The following is a 20,311-nucleotide window of genomic DNA, read 5'->3' on the forward strand; positions in this document are numbered from 1 at the left end:
TTCCTAGAAAACGTGAACACTTGACCATGTTCGTAATCAAGTTTGTCCCTCTGAAATTTGTATGTTTTCCTTTTCTTGATAATCTCTTCCTCTCGTGCCAGCCTGCCCAACATATCCTCTCTGTGTTTGGTAATAAGATCTGTTACCTCTATCTTGTTGATTTCAGTATTGAGTAAGTCAATCTCACTCTGAATTTTTTCACGGTCACTCTCTGCATACTTCACAAGGAGAACAACAGTCTACGTGAGGATTCCAAGTTGCACTCAGCCCATTCTGAGAGCATTTTGGGGTCTTAGCCCATGGCTAAAATTAGCTGACTCATTTCTCTGCCCTGTATTTCGAATAACACATTAACAGGGGAAAAGATGAAGAAGGCTTGTTCAAAGCATGTGTGTGTGTGTGTGTGTGTGTGTGTGTGTGTGTGTGTGTGTGTGTGTGTGTGTGTGTGTGTGTGTGTGTGTGTGTGTGTGTGTGTGTGTGTGTGTGTGTGTGTGTGTGTGTGTGTGTGTGTGTGTGTGTGTGTGTGTGTGTGTGTGTGTGTGTGTGTGTGTGTGTGTGTGTGTGTGTGTGTGTGTGTGTGTGTATATATATATGTGTGTATCACACAAAAAACGTGTGTGTGTGTGTATATATATATATCTTTTGACTTTTCACAAAACATTTTTTGTTTGTGTGTATATATATATATATGTGTGTGTGTGTGTGTGTGTATGTATATATATATATGTGTATATATATGTGCATGATTTTTTTGTGAAAAGTCAAAAGATATCGGTTAACACCAGACCTATAAAGTAACATGCATCAGTGACTATTCATTGCAATGTAGAAGCAGAACATATTGTGGTAGTGGGCTTAAAACAAATTCGAAATGTGGGAACCATACTTTTGTATGATTTTTCTCCCAAACCGCCGGATTAGAAATAAATCATAAGTAGCTTGTTGTGATGCAAGAAATAAAAATAGGTTCTGTAATGTTAAATGTATTGCACATCATTATTTATATACTGTTTTGCTATGAGACTTGCTGAGTTCTAAAATCTAAGGATCCATGGAGGGCGAAATAATGGAGTGGGTCTCTCTTCTGCCTTATGAAATCAGATGTCAGTTTTAATTGCATTCTGAACACGCTGAGTGAAGCACTATCATCATGAACAGATTGTAAAACATTCATGTGCATGATGTAGGATGTAAAAAATGTCCTACATGTTTTTTAACTGTTAATAACCTCTCTGTGCATGTGAATTGTAAACACAATCTAACAACAATTCCTTTTATTCTGATTGGCACTGGAGGGCCGGGATGATGATGTGCCCCAGTCCTGCATTTTTATCTCCGAAGCTGTAAGACCAAGTTTTTTTTATACTTTTTAATTGGTGACTGCTTATGCACTTAACGTCGCATGATCTTCATTTCATTGTACGTGTGGTGCATCGTTTGTGTACTTCTTGTGCCACAATCACCTGAGCCAAAAACCGACGGTGATTTACATTTGCTGTGCTTTTCATCAGTCTGAAAATATTTATTATGTCATGATCTTGTGAAAATGAGAATACTATCTTTTTGGACTGTATGCACAATATGTAGCTTTCATCCCTTGCCCAGAGAAGCCTGATTTGTAGATGCTGCTGCATCAGTTCTCTTCCAAAAGCCAAAATGTAGGGATCACAGACACCCACTCTGTGTTTTTTAAAATATACACATCTGATCAAAAAAGAATATCTGCTAGAAGGACTTATCCAGTCTGTATGTATTAGTTCCTCAGCTCATGCTCGAACATCGAATTGACTCAAATCACCGATACCTAAAATGTGTGCACAGTGACATATAAGAACAAACTATTGTTTCTCGTATGTTGCACACTATATGCAAATGTAATTTAAAATGTGTACAGTCCATATCAGTTGTTTATTTTCTTCAGTCACTCATATTGCCACTGTTTTGCTAGCTGGGTGGCACTGCTTTCGTTTTTATTATTTTCTGTAATTTTCTTGTTTTATGTTTTGTACCTACTTCCTTAATTGATTTTGTTTTTAATTATGAATTTTATTGCGAAATGCAAAGTTAGAAATCACAACCAGCAATAATAAATCATATTACTTCATGCAACAGCCCCACAGAGTAGCAGCATAGTTAGACAGCAGTACAAAATCATGACCTGTCCCGCCTCCCTACTCACCCGACAATTGAATCAACCCATCCTTGTATAAAAATGTATAAATTGAACCCAGGCTATGTAGGGAAAGGGCTCTACCTCCACTCTGCAACCACCACAAAGTATATAGAATTATATCTGCGAGTCATGCTTGCCAATGCTCTTTACAAAATCTGGGAGAGGTCCCCAAACATCACTGTCTGAAGGTGGGCGGAAGCAACTCCGCATATGCCTCAACTAGTTCGCTACACATAAGCATATGCTTCAACCATCCCTTGAAAATCAGGGTGCATATGCATCCCCATATCTAATAGAGACTTCTAGCTGCAGATTCATTATCTTTGAATTTCCCAGGCGTCAGGCTGGATCCGGTAACTTTTTCTGAGCAATACCCCTTGTCAGTTGGCTCCATTCGGCTTCGCGTGATGTCAGCGTAGGTTATGACGTCGCGGTGCCTATATAGGCGCCATCCAGGCGCGCCTATGTCAGTTCTTTTCTTTCCGCACTAGTTAAGCGCTGATCCGGTAAGAGCTACCCCTCTTCCGCTTTTTCGCAGGTTTTTTCTCGACTTTTGTCGATATTTTGGGATTCATCTTCGTGTGTGAGGGATGTCTTCGAGAAAGACAGGTTTCAAACCATGCAGGACTTGTTCCTGCATGATGTCGGTCACCGATCCCCACCGTGTATATCTGTGGTGTCTTGAACGCGACCAGGATACGAGGTTGTGTTCAGACTGTCGGACAATGGCCCCTAAGACCTTAAGGGAGCGAGCAATAAAGTTGCTTGCGGCCCGGCAGTTGACACCATCAAGCGAGACTCCGAGGAGGTCACGGTCCTGTTCGAAGAAGAGGTAGTCGTGGGACCACTCACGGAGCCCTAAGTCCTCTTCCTCCCATTCGTGGTCCTCTGGACACTCGGGGAAGTTGCACAAGTAGAAGAAGAAGACCAAGCGGACTTCAACTTCACCTCAACTGGCGTCTGTTGTTGAGAAAGGTAAGGAGCACCGACACTCTAGGCACGGTTCTGCGGAGCCAGAGTTGATTTTGCGCCTTCCACCCTTTCCGGGAGCCGGAGCGACTCCTTCTCAAATTAAAGAGGTTTACGGGGCCATTCGCCGGGTATTTGAGCCCTTGGACCCCGCGGGTCGGATGGGGCCCCATCGGGTTCGATGCCGTCGGCTCTGGCCAAGGCGCTGGTGGGGCCTCAGGGATCCGATCACGGATCCGGATCGATTCCCGTCGTGCAAACGCGACTTTCCCCAGCGTCCAATCCGAAAATCCTCATCCCCGACAACACTGAGCCGGAATGGCATCCATTGACGCCGATTCCGACGTCGACAGGACCCAGGGGTTCGATGTTGTCTCCAGAGCACTTTGCGGACATGCTGGACTCAGGAGAGGAATGGGAGGAGTCTGGAGACCCTCTTGAGAACCAGGATGTCTCTGAGGAGACAATGGACTGGTATGGGGAACTTGGGGAAGCCAGTGGTCTGGATACTTCCCCAGACACTCGCATGCTCTCTCCGACTACAGTGGCTACGGAGGAAGGGGCGTCCTATGTCATGGTGGTTAAGAGGGCAGCTGAGGTCCTAGGGCTGGAGTTGCCCTCAGTGCAGGTCAGGGCTAATTTCCTGACCGAAGTGCTTCAGCCTGGGGCTTCCACTGCTGAACCCTTATTGCCCTTTAATGAGGCACTTACGGACATCCTTCTAGAAACATGGTCCGAGCCTAGCACAGGGGCTCCTGTGAATAGGATGATTGCATGCCGCCATCGCCCAGCTCCGGGTGACCCAAAGTTCCTCAGCCAACACCTTACCCCAGAAGGTTTGGTGATGCAGGCCTCTACGTCCCAAGGCGCATTCTCTTCCTTCCCTCTGGATATGGAATCAAAGACACTGTACTCATTTGGGAAAAATATGTTTTCTTCCTCCAGTCTGGCATTGCGTTGGGTGAATACCGCGCGCTTATTGGGGCGTTTCTCCCACTCTCTTTGGGAGACGGTTGCCAGGTGCTGCCACAAGTCTCCCAAGCTGTCAAGAACAGAAGGGATGCAGCAAAGTTTACTATACGGTGTGGTTTAGATACGACCGATTGGCTGGGCAGATTGATTTTAACGATGGTGGGCCTGAGACACCACCCCAGGCTTTGTACAACTGGCTTCTCGGGGGATGTCCAAGCCAATTTGATGGACATGCCCTTTGATAGAACCTGCCTTTTGGGGAAAAGGCAGACTCGGCCCTGGTCAGGTTTAGGGACTCTCGAGGTACGGCCAAATCCTTGGGCCTCTCCTCGCAGCCAGTCTTCCTTTTGCCCCTTTCGTGGCAACTTAAGGGGTTTCCAGCCGTGTCAGCCCTATCCTAGCCACCGTCCCGCTCAGACTACCCAGGCTGTGCCAGGACGTGGACATGGTACATTCTGTCCTTGGAATGGAGGCCAGAACTAGTCTGCCACACAGCCACCAGCAGCCGCAGCCTCCAGGCACTCCTAGGTTGGTTCTGCTGGACCACACTACTCCACTGGGTGAGAGAATTAGTCATCATCTCCCCCGCTGGAGATCTATAACAACAGACAAGTGGGTTTTGCAGATCGTCCAGGAGGGCTATTCTCTTCCTTTACTTTATTTTCCTCCTCCGCTGAGTCAGGAACGGCTGGCAGAGGATAATTTTAAGTTGCTCCAAGAGGAAGTTACAGCTCTTTTGGCCAAAGGAGCTATAGATAGGGTCCCAGTTTCAGAAGTAGGCAGTGGCTGTTACTCCAGCTACTTTAAGATTCCGAAGAAAAACAAGACGCTACGGCCATTTTGGATCTTCAGACTGTCAATCTCTCCCTTAAAAAGGAGAAATTCAAAATGCTCACTTTGGCTCAGGTCTTGTCTATACTAGACCAAGGAGACTGGATGGTAGCGTTGGACTTGCAGGATATGTATATTCCCATCCTGCCGGACCACAGGCGTTACCTGCGGTTCAAGGTAGGCCGCAAGCACTTTCAGTTTACCATGCTCCCCTTCGGTCTAACTAGTGCCCCTCGGGTTTTCACCAAGTTGATGTTGGTGGTTGCAGCTCATCTGCGCAGATTAGGGGTGTCAGTCTTCCCCTACCTCGACGACTGCCTGATGAAGGCAGCTTCGCCCCAGGCAGTCGTCTTTCACCTTCGGACTTTGGTGAACCTTCTGCATTTGCTGGGTTTCTCTTTGAACGTGCCGAAGTCACACCAGACTCCCTTTCATCGGAGCTGTTCTGGACACAGTGTAGTGTCGGGCTTATCGTCCCGAGCAGCGAGTCCAGGATATTGAGGTTATGATTCCGATGTTTCAGACTCTATACTGGATTTCGGTGAGGTTGACTCTGAGGCTGTTGGGTCTCATGGCCTCCTGCATCCTGTTGGTAAGAAACGCAAGATTGCATATGCGGGCTCTGCAGTGGGACTTGAAGTTCCAATGGGCACAGCATTGGGGAAATCTCACTGACGCAGTTCAGATCTCGGAAGGAACTGCGAAGGATTTGCATTGGTGGTTAATGAACCGCAATTGAGTCAACGGCAGACCTCTCTCCCTTTCCCAACCAGATTTCACAGTCATGATGGATGCGTCACTTCTGGGATGGGGCAGTCACATGGGAGAGGTGGAGATCAAGGATCACTGTTCTCCGGCAGAGACGGGGCACCACATAAACCTGTTGGAGCTTTGAGCTATTCGGTTGGCATTGAAAGCATTACTTCCTTCTGTCAAGGGGAAGCTAGTGCAGGTGTTCACGGACAAGACCACTGCCATGTAATACTGCAACGAGCGAGGTAGGGTGGTGGACCCTTTGTTGAGAAGCCCTGCGTCTCTGGACATGGCTCTGCAACGAGTTTCTTTGCGATTGGTGCTCAGACAGGTTGTACGCCTTTCCGCCCATACCACTCCTGCCCAGGGTTCTGAAGAAGATCAGGAGCGACCGGGCCCAAGTCATTCTTGTGGCACCGGACTGGGTGAGGAGAGTCTGGTATCCAGAGCTTCTGAGCATGAGTATCGATCCTTCGATCAGGCTGCCCCTTCGGGAGGATCTTCTATTGCAGCAGCATGGTGGGGGGTTCTCCACCCAAACCTGCCAACTCTGCTCCTCCATGCGTGGAGATTGAGCAACGACAGTTGATAGCTTTTGACCTTCCTCCCGAAGTCTGTAACGTTATTCTGGCAGACAGGCGGCCCTCCACTAAGACGGTGTACCCCTGCCATTGGCAGAAATTTTAATTATATTATAGAGAAAGGTCCCTTGATCGTCTTTCTGCTTCTCTTTCTACTGTCCTTTGATTCATTCTAACTCTTGCCCAGCAGGGTTCTGCTTTGGGAACTCTCAAGGGTTACCTCTCTGATCTGTCTGCTTTTTTGTGGCTGCCAGATCAGCCCTCACTCTTTAAATCTCCTATTGTAAGTAGATTTCTGAAAAGGGCTGGCTCGCTTATTTCCACACCACGCCCTTTGTTATGCCACAGTGGGACCTTCATTTGGTCCTCACTTACCTGATGTGCTAACCTTTGCACAATTGTCCCCTTCGGCTGTTGACCATCAAAACAGCCTTCTTGGTGGCGATTACATCGGCCTGGAGGGTGAGTTAATTCCAGGCATTATCCAGCTCGCCTCCTTATCTTATGTCCTTTCCGAACAAGGTGGTGCTTCGCACCAGGGCATCATTCTTACCAAAGGTGGTGACCCCATTCCATCTGGGTCAGTCCATTACTTTGCCCACCTTCTTTGCTCCCCCACATCCCTCTAAGGAAGAGGAACGTCTCCACCGACTGGACCCAGAAAGACCGTTGTCATTCTACCTTGACCGCATAAAAGAGTTCCGGGTGGATGACCAGCTTTTTGTGGGGTATGTGGGAGCAAAGCAGGTAAGGGCAGTGCAGAAAAGGACCATATCCTGCTGGGTCATTCTCTGCATTAAAATCTGTTCTAAAAAAATCCACAAAGTGTCCCTATTGAAACTTTATCAAAATTGCTCATGGGCATAAACAGAGGGCTGTTATTGTTCCCTACACTATCAAAGTCTACCAAGAACACTGTATACTAAATCTGCACTTTAGAAAAGCTCTATAGGAGGCATGTTACTTAAAATATAATCATTTATTACAAATCATGAGAAAACATAAAAACATATATCTAAACCTCCCAAATTTGGGTTACACTCTATAAACGTTATAAAAAAGAATTGATCCGGTTAATTCAAAAACCACAAAGATTAAAAGTAGACGCAGCGTTTCGGTGTTGTTTATAATATTTCCACCTTCTTCAGGACTAAAAACAGTTTTTTTCAAATCTCATCTTTTCAATTGAGAGGGCATTGAGAGGAGGAGGATGACCTTCCTGTATCGAATTTCTCTGCCGGGTAGTTATTTTGCCTTAATGATCAGGATTATATGCTTGTTCCACGAAAGCCACCAAAATTGTGTCCTTTTCCACAGGAAAACAGAGACCACTTAAAACATTGGGAGTTTAACTCTCGCAGTGTAAAGTAGATCAAGGTTCTTGTCCTTGTCATCAATCTTTAAGAGGATGCCAATGCATTAGATTGAAGATATTTCATTTTTCTTCAGTTTCATAAAAACCTTGTCGAATTAATTCAGCCTCCCTGCTATCTCGGAACATCCAAGGCAGGTTGTCAACTCCCAATGTTGTAAGTGGTCTCTGTTTTCCTGTGGAAAAGGACACAATTTTGGTGGCTTTCGTGTTCTTGGTAGACTTTGATAGTGTAGGGAACAATAACAGCCCTCTGTTTATGCCCATGAGCAATTTTGATAAAGTTTCAATAGGGACACTTTGTGGATTTTTTTATTACTTCTTCCCCGTCCCGTTGTGTGCTGCACATTGGGGTAACTCCCCTCGTTATTTTGATTAAAATCTGTTCTGCCTTGGCGAAGAACCAGCCCCCTGAGGGATTAAGGGCCCCTTCCACCAGAGGTAAGTCTGCGACTACAGCCTTGGCTCGGGTGTCCCAGTCCAAGACATCTTCAGCCAGTAACGTGGTCATCATTGCACAAGTTCGCAAAACATTATTGCCTTGATGGTCAAGTGCCCAGGGACGGCTAGACTTAGTTTAAATCATGAGTCCGCCACCCACCGCCGGGATGGTGTGGCTTGGGTATCTGATTCAAAGGAAAGGAATCGGCAGCTAGAAGTCTCTATCAGATGAACAAGTTACTTACCTTTGGTAACACATTATCTGGTACAGTCTATCAAGCTGCAGATTCCTTACAGCCCCACCCATGCCTCCCCGCTTTGCGGACTGATGTCGTAGGACTAGTGGTGTTCCCACTTTCAGGGCCCTAGTTTTGCACACTACTATGTCAGTTTCTTCGTGGCTCTGCACTGCTGGCGTGGAAAATACGAACAGTACTGACGTCTGCGCACCTGGGTGGCGCTTATATAGGCACCGCGATGTCATAACCGATGCTGCCTACGACGTCACGCGGAGCCAAATGGAGCTACATAACATCGCGCGCAAGGGATATTGCGCAGCAAAAGTTTTGGGATCCTGCCTGACGCCTGGGAAATTCAAAGGTAAGGAATATGCAGCTAGATAGTCTCTACCAGATAATGCGTTACAGAAGGTAAGTAACTTCGTCTTTATTGCAACCCGTCTCCGACCTAGGCCCTATGCAGATACTTATAATTGATCAAACTATGTTTCCCTTTAGGAGAAATATCTTTGGTGACAGTGCAGCAAAAGGATCATTGTTTATCAGTAATGGCAATGCCCAAATCTGCAAACCACTGACTACAAGTGTGCCATTCTGGTTCAGAAGTACCTTGGGAGAACCAAGTATACATAAGAGTTATAATATGTTTATCCGACATACCTGGGGGGAGCTGGAAAGTCAGGAAGCAACCTTCTTCAGATGTGTTTAAGATTGTAATAGCAGAGCATATCTACCATAAGAGAAGGATATGAGCTAACCAAATCTTCCACAGGAAGGAAGCTGCGGTTAGGGAACAAGTCTTCCGTGTTTTTGAGCTGTGTATTCTGCAACACAAATAGGAGTGCCAGTTGTCACACTATATGGGGATATCAATAATGAGCGATCTCGGCTTGCGGGCCAAAACGATGGCGCACCTCATTAAGTTCAGCCAACGGAGTCTGCACTCAGCTCGAGCATTTGACCGTATGGATCTCTCTCTCGGGATAGGGTGATCGGGCAGTAGAGCTATATTTGGATGGGGCCGGATCAGTCAGACTACATTCTAGATCTACGTGAGGCGCTCAGCGAATATTATGAATCCGATGATGAGCAAACTGGGCTTGGGCAGCTAAATAGTAGAGCTCAAAATTTGGTGCTCCAAACCCTTGTGATAATGCTTCTGTAATTTAGACCAAGTAATCCTCTGTGGTCTGCCAGCCCATGTCAAGGTGAGGATAATAGAGTGTAGTTGGGGAAAAAACATCTTATGTAGGGGGATAGGAATTTTCAGAAATAAATACAGGAGCTTTGGTAGCACAACCATTTTCATTGGGGCAATCCTGACCGCTACCCATAAGGACAGCTTAATCTGTCAATGGATCGAGTGAGTAAGACAGGAAATGGATGTGCCATAGTTAGCCCTGATAGGAGTGTCTAAATCCCTGTGATACATAATGACTGAATACCTAATCAGCTTTGTTATCAAGTGAAGGGGGAAACCTAGTTCCAGTCTGGTGGAAGCGTCAGTGAGTAGGACTAACTGCAATTCATTCCAATTAATCTGTAGTCTGGACCACTGCCCATAAGATATGATAGTTTGGATGACCGAATGCAGATTAACAGTAGGGTTTCTTATAAGGAGAAGGACATCGTCTGCATACATAAACAAAAGGACATTCCACAACCAACTCTGATGCCCCTATAGTGATGATGATCTCGTAAAAGACAGGCCAAAGGCTCTATAACAATGTAATGGGGAGGGGTGACAAAGGGCGCCCCTGCCTCATACCACACTCAATAGGGAAAGGGTCTGCTAATAAGTAATTCACATGCAACCGGGCCTGCTGCATATTGACAGAATCTTAACCCATTATAAATAGGCCAAACCCACCCCAAATTCGCTCAAGGACCGTGAACATGAAGCGCCATTCAATGTAATCGAGTGCTTTAACAGCATCTAAAAAAGCTGCAGCTACCTCTAGCTGGGGGGTCTAATTGATAAGTGAAGACAAAAAGAGTACATAACTTGTCCGCCATGGAGTGGCAGGGAATAAACCCGACTGGTCTGATCGAGCCAACGCAGGTATCATCAACAAGAGCCGATTTGGAAGCAATTTAGTGAGAATTTTACTCTCCAAATTGATTAGGGACAAGGATCGTTAGGAGCTGTACTGATTTGGGTTTGCCTGTCTTTAAAAATACAGTTATGATTGCTTCTGCCATAAAACCTTGGAGACGATCCATCTGAAAGGCCTCCTTATAAACTGAGATCAGAATTGGAGCCAGATCCTCTGCATACATTTTATAAAACTCGGCCAGGAGGCCATCACTCCCAGGAGCACTGCTGTTCTTTAGTTGAGAAATTACCCCACTAATCTACTCCACTGTGAGCGGTTGACAAAGCTGCTTCTTCTCAGGAGCAGATAACTGTAAGACATGCGTCCACCAAAAAAATATGCATGTTAGGAGGGGTATCTGCAGTACGGGAGCAATACAAGTGTTTATAAAAAGCAGTAAATCCATCTACAATAGCTGATGAGCTGTGTATCATCCTCCCCCAGAATCTCTTTAATATGATTCACCGCCCAATTGTGATGAATCATCGAGGGAAGCATATGCCCAGGACGCTCTCCCTTTATATAATTACAGGCCAACCAAAATTTATCAGAAAAGCGAAGCTCCCTTACCGCCGCCTCTTTGTATTCCCAGACTTTAAGCTGCAGGGTTCCTAAAACTGTGTTGCCCCATCCTGATTATGGGTCTCCTCTAGTGACTTAATAGCGCTTTCCAATTGCCTCAACTCACCTATGAGGGATGACACCCCAGCTCATGTTGATATATTCCCCTCAAATTACCTTTTTACATGCCTCCCATAAGGCTGAGGCTGTACCCACAGAGCCCGTATTCTCACAAAAATAGTTTCTAGTGGCTTGCCGGATATCCTCCCTGAACATACTATCTAGCAAGTTCCCGGGGTGAAAATGCTGTTGTCTAATAGCATGAGCCTCTGCCGGGAGCTCCAGGGTTAGGAAAACTGGGGTGTGGTCAGAGAGCATGCGTTGCATGTGATCTGAAGCTGTGGTCCACTCAGGTATGTCCTTGGTACCAAACCATGCATCCAAGCAGTAGGAGGAGTCAAGCACTGAGTAGTTAAACGTGTAGACTCGGGACTGAGGAAGCAGTGCACTCAAGATGTCAACCATATAATTTGCCGGAAGTAAGGCTGTCCCCCACCTTATTGTGTGTGCGAGCTGAACTTTCAGTGAATCCATCAATAGTTCTAAAACTGTATTGTGACACCACACCACCACCCCCGCCCCCCCCCCCCCCACCCCCACCACCACACCACCACACCTCCCCTCCGGGAGAGCACAGCATGAGTGTTCAAGGTATGTTGGCATTAAATAATGTGTGTAAACAAAAATCTGGCAATTGGCATTGGGGACGTACAGGCTCACTAAAGTGATATGTACAGAACCTGTCGCATCTCGAACAAATTAAAAGCGTCCCTTTGGGTCAGCGAATGTGTAGTGAGGGTGGAATTTAACTGGTCTATTAACTAGAATAGCTACCCCTCGCAAATAGGTTGAGTAAGTGGCAAAATATCTATGGTACCTCCAAGCCTTAGCCAGAAAAGGGGAGGGGTTTGAATCTGGAGCCAAATGTACTTTCTTTAAGAAAGGCCACATCAATATTATGACGAGTCAAATAAGCCAAAATGTGTCACCGTTTTCGCAGGTTGCTAAGTCCCCTAATATTCAAAGTAGCACATTTTGAAGCCATGTAAGGGACCCAGTAAAATAAGAGCTATAGAGAGAGATACCACGTACAGGCAAATAAACTAGCATGATCACAACCAAAAACTCACCTCCCACTGGGCTCCAGTCGCCCTGTGACTGTGCTCCAGGACACCTCTCCCAAGTACAGTAACAAGTACAAAAATAGTAAAATGCACAAATCGCAATGCGAACTAGTAACACTTCGCCTAGAAGGGGCAGAGAACCAGTTATCATATAGGTAACTAAAAACCTCCAAAAACCAGAAGTTAACAAAGACTTGTGCTGTGCCATATCATCCTCCATTCTCCAGATCCTGTGCTCTGCTTGATCTATGGGCATCTGGTGATGAGTGAAGTGCTCCTTCATGTCATCCATGCAATGGGTGAGGGAATCTATTTTCGAATCTATGCTGGCGAGACTAGCATTCTTCTCTGTCAGGAGGGTAGCAACTTCAGTGGAAGTAACGGAGCCGCTATCCTCTGCTCTTTCTCCAACCAACATCATGCACAGACTCCAGCATATGTTTATGGCCCTTACAGTGCTCAATGGTGAGCCAAGATTGCTTTTCCGGATTTGTGAAGAGCAGTCTCACAGGCCAGATAGCAGAAGAAAAAAGCAAGCGTTGGGTAATCGCCACCAAGTCACACACCGCAGGGCATGGGGGTGGTCAGTTATACACTCACAGGCCACAGCAGTGAAGATCTCAAATAGGAGCAGGGAGCCTCGTTGTACTCAACAGCCAGTCAGGAGGGTTGCCATCTGACTCTGGGCACAAGAGTCCTTAAAATCACATCAGTTATCTCATCAGTGGAGCCTAAATCATCAGGAAACAGTCAGCTGGCTTTGCAGGCCCACGCAGCCCCCGGCAAAGCAAAGCACCACACGGTCGCTCCTTCTCCAGTGCTCATGCTGAGAGACTGCAGCCTCCAGGGAGAACGGCTCGCGGGATACAGGGCCAGCGTCGCAGTATTAGTTGCCCTCCTGGATCAAGATCATACATATGTGTAGCGAGAAAGGCAGTAGTATGTCATACAGGATAGTTCTGAAGGAGTTGTGCTCCAGCAATCTGGCCCTTGCATTTCTCATGTGGTCCCCCTTCGAACCACGACACAACTGTTTCTCTGCTGCCCTTGACTTTAAAAATGGCCATTCCGCTGACCTTTACATAGACTAGGAGAGTCAGCGAGCTTCAAGCTCTCTCAGTCCATCCTCCATACAGCAGCTGTTTCCCTGAGAAACAGGTTCTTCGGACATGTGCCTCCTTCCTACCGAAGGTTGGCACTCTCCTTCTTGTCATCCAGAGTATCACCCTGCCTACCATTTTCTTTCCACTTCCAAGGAGGAGTAAAGATCTCCACTGCTTGGACCTGACGAGAACCCTCATTCTACATTGATCGCACCAGAGACCATGGGGTGGATGATCAGCTCTTCATCTGGTTCGCAGTAGCTGAAAATGGACAAGGCTGTGCAGAAGCGGACTATCTCTAGATGCATCATACTCTACATTAAGGTCTGCTACGCATTAGCTAAGAAACAGCCTCCTGAGGGCTTGCGGGCCCATTCTACCAGGGCCAAGGCCGCTATTACTGCGTTGCCATGCGGGATACCCACATAGTTGTCATACCACGAAGCACTACTGCGTGGACAGTGGAGTCCGTCAAGATGTACATTTCACCCGCTCCATCCTCCATGACGTTTGAGACAATTCGCATTCCCTCTTTGATATCTATTCTAAGGTGATGGAATCTTTATCAGAAGAAGTTACCTATCTTCAGAAACACCTTTTCTGGTGTAGAGACTATACAACTGCAAATTCCTCACCTACCCTCCCGGTTTTCACCCAAAAGATCCCATTACACAGTGCACACTGGTCAAAACACTTTTTTTAAGTGACTTTGCATTTTTGGGGCAGCGTCACTACTCACGTGGATGACACCTACATGGGGCAGAGCAATGCCACTTATCAGCGTGCAAAGGGACAGCTCAAGAGTTTCCAGATCCAGTCTGGCACCTTTGGAATGTTCTAAGTTGAGGAATCTGTGGTCAGATTGTCTCTGCAATAAAAGTGTTTCCAAAGAAGTGACTTGTTCTTCGTCACCTACCCATTATGTGAATGGCCTCTTTTTACCATTTAAAAATGTTCGACCTTAGAGATATGCTCAATAGTAGCAGCAAATATAAATAAATAATATATATATATATATATATATATATATATATATATATATATATATATATATATATATATATATATATATATATATATATATATATATATATATATATATATATATATATATATATATATATAGACACACACATACATACAGTGGCGTGAGTGGTGGCTAGGGGTCGGGGACCGAGGGGTACGCACACAAAGGCAACACAGACACTGTGTTGCTGGTTCTGTGCCCCGTGAGTGACTGCACTTTATTGGTAATCCTGCTGCAGCTCCAAGTATACAAACACAATGTTCATGTCTGTGGGGGCGCTGAGCCTTTCTAGTCTCATTTAGTTACTTGCAGACAGTCCTCGAGTTTCTTGGGCTTTCTCACATTATTCCTTAGATTATATTGGTGTCTTTGGTCTGTCATCACTGCGCTATCAGGTTCTGCTGCTCATGACTATTGAGCCTTCTGTTGGCAGGGCAGAGTTGTTCCTCTTATGGATGGTTAGATATTTCAATGTCTCATGTGGTATTCTCTGTCCCTGTCTCCCGAAGATGTGGGGGAGGAACGTGTCTTCTCCGTGTTATGTGCTTGCATTCTCCACTTGGTGAAGAAGGACACATTCCTTGTGACACGATCAAAGTGTCTTAAAGCTATCATAGCACCTTTCATGTTGTCAAGTTGGAGGAGGCATGTTTTAAACAGCAACCTGAATTTTCCTCAGAGGCATCGATTGTGCACTAATACCTAGTCACCTACATGGATGTTGGAGTGCTGGGCTTCACGGGATAGGGGGGCCTTATTGTTCCTGACTTTTATTTTCTGAGTGGCTTCTATGTCCAGCAGTTCGTATGTCCACTCGTCTGTGTGGGGAATATTGTCCTTCACTGCTCTACCGAACTGGACATCAGACAGTGCCCTTTTCAAGGTGCTGGTGGGGGGTGCGCCTGTACGCTCCAAGAACGGTGTGGATAGCACACTGTCGGTTAGTTGTTCACAGCCCATTCGGATCACTTTGTTTAAGGAGCTCATTAGCCTGTCGACTTCACCCTTGGCTTGAGGCCATCGAGTATGATTTTCTTGTGAGTTATTGCTAAGGATACCATGTAGTGTTTTAAGTTATGGCTCCAGAACGGTGGACAGTTGTCCCTCTTGAGGATAGGGACACCGAAGATGGCAAAGATCTTGTCAAGGCATCTCCTTGTGTGGGCAGAAGTGGTGCTTGGTAGCACCTCCATGATAGCAAACTTGAGAAGGTGTCTGAGGCAACTAGAATGTGGCATCTATCTGGTAGCGAGTCGAAGTTACCACTGATGTCGTGGAAGGGATTGGCACTCAGTTTATCGTTGGTGATGCGAGGGGGCCGGTCTCGGGATTTGGGAACTGGCACCAGTGGCAGCAAGCTACCATGTCCTTAACTTTCATATCCAGAATGGGGAACCACACCTTTCTCCTCAGCCGAGCTTTGGTCTTGGTGTCCCTCAGGGGCTTGGTGTGTACAAGGGTCAGTATCGGTGGCCGCAGTGAGCGGGCTATCTTAGAAGTATCCCTTGTTCTGTGGTGCTTAGCTCATGTCGGATGTTCGGGAGGGTGGAAAAATCATGCTGAGTAACATCATACATTCTTATGTCGTTAAGGAAGTTTCTCCATCTCGCCACTTCCATGATCTGTAGGAAGCAAGGGTCTGAGGTCGTAGCATCAGCGATATCCTAGAGGGCGGGCGACCTCGGGCAGCTAGTCTCAGCGATCGAGTGGGCATAGCCATCAGCAGCTGATGATGCTGGTCAATGGCAGGGTGTCATGAGAGGTATTTGGCTGGGTTGTCACACCCAGGTTTGTAGCTCACAGTTGTGTTTTTTTCAAGCTACAGTACTTACTAATCTATGTGTGGGGGCAGGATGAGGTGCTGTTCCTGCGAATAGTGGAGTGAGTGGTTTGTGATCTGTGACAAATTTGAAGGGCTGCCCATAGAGATACTAGTGAAAATGATGGCAGCCCCACTTGATGGCAAGAGCTTCTTTTTCTATGTGGGAATATCTTATCTCTGTCTCAGTGATGGCCTTGCTAGCAAGCGTAACGGGAGCCCACCCGTTGCACTCAGCGCATTGTATGAGGACCTTCCTGAGGTCAATGGGGCTGGCATCTACCACAAGACCAGATTCCTTCGCTGGATTGAAGTATGCGATTACTGTGTACTAGAGGGGACAGCGTCTTAAATGGCTTGAAAAGCATCTTTCCCAGTCTCAACTCACATCTGTTGAGCGAATGTCTTGGTCAGGTGTCTCAGAGGTCTCCTAAAGTATGTTTTAAGGCTCTGGACTTCTGCAGCAGATGTTGGAGAGGGTGCTTCTTTGATATTGATGCACTTGTTTAGGTCAACTTTCATCCTTTCATTCAAGAAAATGTAGCCAAAGAATTCAACTTCTTTGCGAAAGATCTGGCATTTGCTGCCATTAAGGATGGGGCCAGCCAAGCAGATCCTGTTCTAGGAAGGCTCACAGGCAGTGGTGACTGTCAAAGATAGGCACATGGATGAGGATGTAATCACTGACATTGATGACACCTTCGATACCAGTGAGGACTTCTCGTATTGCATTTTGAAATACCTCTGCTGTGGATGAAATGACAAAGTTCAGTATGCGATAGCAGCGACTGCCAACATGATGAGAGAATATTGTTATATATCTACTGTCCTCATGGAGCTCCAGGTAAAGATAGCCCAAGGTCAGGTAAAGCATTGAAAGTCACTTTTATCCATTTATGTCAGCGATTAAGTCATTAATCATGGAGGCAATGTTGTGGAGGAGCATGTGGATGCAGCTGCAACCTGGCTTCTTGGGGTTTTTTGCCACTATCATGGGGGACACACAGTGGATGGGTCTTGATACCTTCTCGATGACCCCGGGGTCTTCGAGTTTCTTCAGTTCTGACTCCACCAGTAGACAGATGTGAAACGGGATCCTGCGTTGTCATAGTGGGACAGGGCAGACCATAGGTTGAGCATGCGATAGCAGCGACGGCCAACATGAAGAGAGAATATTGTTATATATCTACCGTCCTCATGGAGCTCCAGGTAAAGATAGCCCAAGGTCAGGTAAAGCATTGAAAGTCACTTGTATCCATTTATGTCAGCGATTAAGTCATTAATCATGGAGGCATTGTTGTAGAGGAGCATGTGGATGCAGCTGCAACCTGGCTTCTTGGGTTTGTTTGCCACTATCATGGGGGACACACAGGGGATGGTTCTTGATACCTTCTCGATGACCCCGGGGTCTTCGAGTTTCTTAAGTTCCGACTCTACCAGTAGACAGATGTGAAACGGGATCCTGCGTTGTCACAGTGGGACAGGGCAGACCATAGGTTTGATGTGTAAGGAGATCGGAGGTCCTTTAGGGTGCTCTAGGCCAGTAAAGAGGTGAGGAAAATCACAGACCATGCGGTTTATGTCATTGGCAACATCACTCACAGTGCTAGTGAAGTGGACCAGTTGAAGGCACTCTGCATGTTCGCAACTGAGGAGTGTTTCAGAGTCGGAGGTCATGACGAAGAACATTTGGTGTGGGAGGTCCATTCCTTGAGGGTGGCAGGGCAGATGAGTATTCCCATTGTCAGGATGGGATCAGTGCAGCGATAGGCAAATATTTTTGCCTTTGTGTCCTCACCACATCTTCAACAAAGCCGACACCATCATCGCACCCCACCTCCGGAACATCATAAACAACTCTTTCACGTCCGCCACCTTCCCAGAGAGCTGGAAGCACGCAGAAATCAACGCCCTTCTGAAGAATCCCACATCGGACAATAAAGACCTCAAGAACTTCCGCCCCATCTCTCTTCTTCCCTTCCCTGCAAAAGTCATCGAGAAGACCGTCAATAAACAACTGACCGCATTCCTCGAGGCAAACGACTCCCTCGACCCATCCCAGTCCGGATTTCGAGCCAACCACAGCACCGAGACCACCCTCATCGCAGCCACCGACGACATCAGGACCATGCTTGACAACGGGGAAACAGCCGCTCTCATCCTCCTAGACCTCTCAGCCGCATTTGATACCGTCTGCCACCGCACCCTAATAACCCGCCTCCACAACACTGGGGTCCAAGGAAAAGCCCTCGACTGGATCACCTCGTTCCTCTCCAACAGAACCCAGAGAGTCCGCCTCCCTCCCTTCCGCTCCGCGGCCACCGAGATCATCTGCGGCGTACCTCAAGGCTCCTTGCTCAGCCAAACCCTCTTTAATATCTACATGAGCCCCCAGCAAACACAACCTCAACATCATCTCCTACGCCGACGACACCCAGCTGATACTCTCCCTCACCAATGACCCAGCCACCGCCAAAACCAACCTCCAGGAAGGAATGAAGGACGTCGCAGAATGGATGAAGCTCAGCTGCCTGAAACTGAACTCAGACAAGACGGAGGTCCTCATCCTCGGACAGTCCCCCTCCGCCTGGGACGACTCCTGGTGGCCCACAGCGCGGGCGCCGCGCCGAACCCCACGGACCACGCACGCAACCTGGGATTCATCCTGGACTCCTCCCTCACAATGACCAAGCAAGTCAACGCCATCTCATCCTCATGCTTCAACACCCTGTGCATGCTCTGAAAAATCTTCCGGTGGATCCCCACCGAAACAAGAAAGACGGTCACCCAGGCCCTCGTCACCAGCCGACTGGACTACGGGAACGCCCTATACGCAGGAACCACGGCCAAACTTCAGAAAAGACTCCAGCGCATACAAAACGCCTCCGCACGACTCATCCTCGACATTCCTCGCCACAGCCAATATATCCGCCCACCCGAGAAACCTGCACTGGCTCCCCGTCAGCAAAAGGATCACGTTCAGGCTCCTCACCCACGCACACAAAGCGCACCACAACTTGGGCCCCGAATACCTCAACAACCCCCTCACGTTCTACACTCCTACCCGCCAGCTCCGCTCCGCCAGCCTCGCCCTCGCCACCGTCCCACGGATTCGCAGAACCACCACCGGAGGAAGTTAATTCTCCTACCTAGCCGCCAAGACATGGAACTCCCTCCCCCACCCACCTACGACTGACCCGGGACCATCTCACCTTCAGGAAACACCTCAAGACCTGGCTATTCGAGCAGTAGCAGCAACCCCCTCCCTCAGCGCCTTGAGACCCTCACGGGTGAGTAGCGCGCTCTACAAATGTACTGATTGATTGGGCTGTAGTGTGGGGTGTGGCTAGATGGTGAGATATTGTGTTAAGCAGGTCACTTTGACGGAAGCGCATGTGTCGATCAGACAGGCGTTTGGCATGCAGTCATTGGTGACTTGGCAGGTGAGACAGACACTGTGCTGTGGGTGCCCAGGCTCAAGGGTGCAGGACAGCGGGAAGATTCAGTTGTCTTCCTCTTTGGCTAGAGGGTTGTGGTTTGTAGGGGTAATGGCACTTTTGGGGTCTGTTGGATAGGCCGCGTCCTCTAGAGACTGGCAGTCTACGACCTTCCATACAGACTTTGGCAAACTGGTTGATGCGCTGGTATAGAGAACATGTTTTATCTCTTGTGGGGCATTTCTGATGCGGATGTGGGGTGAGCCTTCATTATTCACAGTTTGAAGCGGCCTGCTTGCAGGCTCAGGATTTGTGGAGTGCCATCTCAATCTGGTCGGCGCAGTAGTTGAATAATTCGTGCAAGCGTGAGTATCTCGTCCAGTGGCATGTTAGGGTGCTGGAGGGTGTGGCGTCGTAAAGCTGCAGACCGGCAGCCTTGGATAATTTGCGCCTGCACTTCTTTTTGCTGGTCATCAGCATTGCACGTGCTGGTGACCTCCTGTAGGCAGGCATAGAAGAGGTCGATGGAGTCTCCTTCATTTTGGCGAGCTTGGCGGAGTTTGAACCTCTCAAAGTCGGATAGGTATTGAGGGCAGTTATGGCATTGTCATAGATTCGATCTGTTCGGGTATCGGGAAGGTTGCGAGTTTGAAGATTTCATTGCGAGCAAAGTGGAGGAGCAGGAGTAGTTTAGTTTCACCATTTGTTTCCTTTGTTGCACAGAAGTAGTTGAGGCACGCAACTGACGTGTGG

At 47.4% G+C, this 20,311-nt stretch overlaps 1 protein-coding gene across 2 annotated transcripts in view; it reads left to right on the forward strand.

Moving 5' to 3' along the window:
• RASA1 (RAS p21 protein activator 1) overlaps positions 1-20,311 on the forward strand; it is a 1,052,852-nt gene that overhangs the window by 827,263 nt on the left and 205,278 nt on the right. The window contains exon 23 of one of the 2 annotated variants that reach the window (XM_085632429.1): positions 1,296-1,343. The exons of the other annotated variant lie outside the window; for it this stretch is intronic. Within the exon in view, the coding sequence (XP_085488555.1) occupies positions 1,296-1,343 (48 nt within the window). The remainder of the gene's footprint in view (positions 1-1,295; positions 1,344-20,311) is intronic. 2 annotated transcript variants of the gene reach the window in all.

Source organism: Triturus cristatus, chromosome 2_1, assembly GCF_964204655.1.
Source record: "Triturus cristatus chromosome 2_1, aTriCri1.1, whole genome shotgun sequence".
Classification (NCBI taxonomy): domain Eukaryota; kingdom Metazoa; phylum Chordata; class Amphibia; order Caudata; family Salamandridae; genus Triturus; species Triturus cristatus.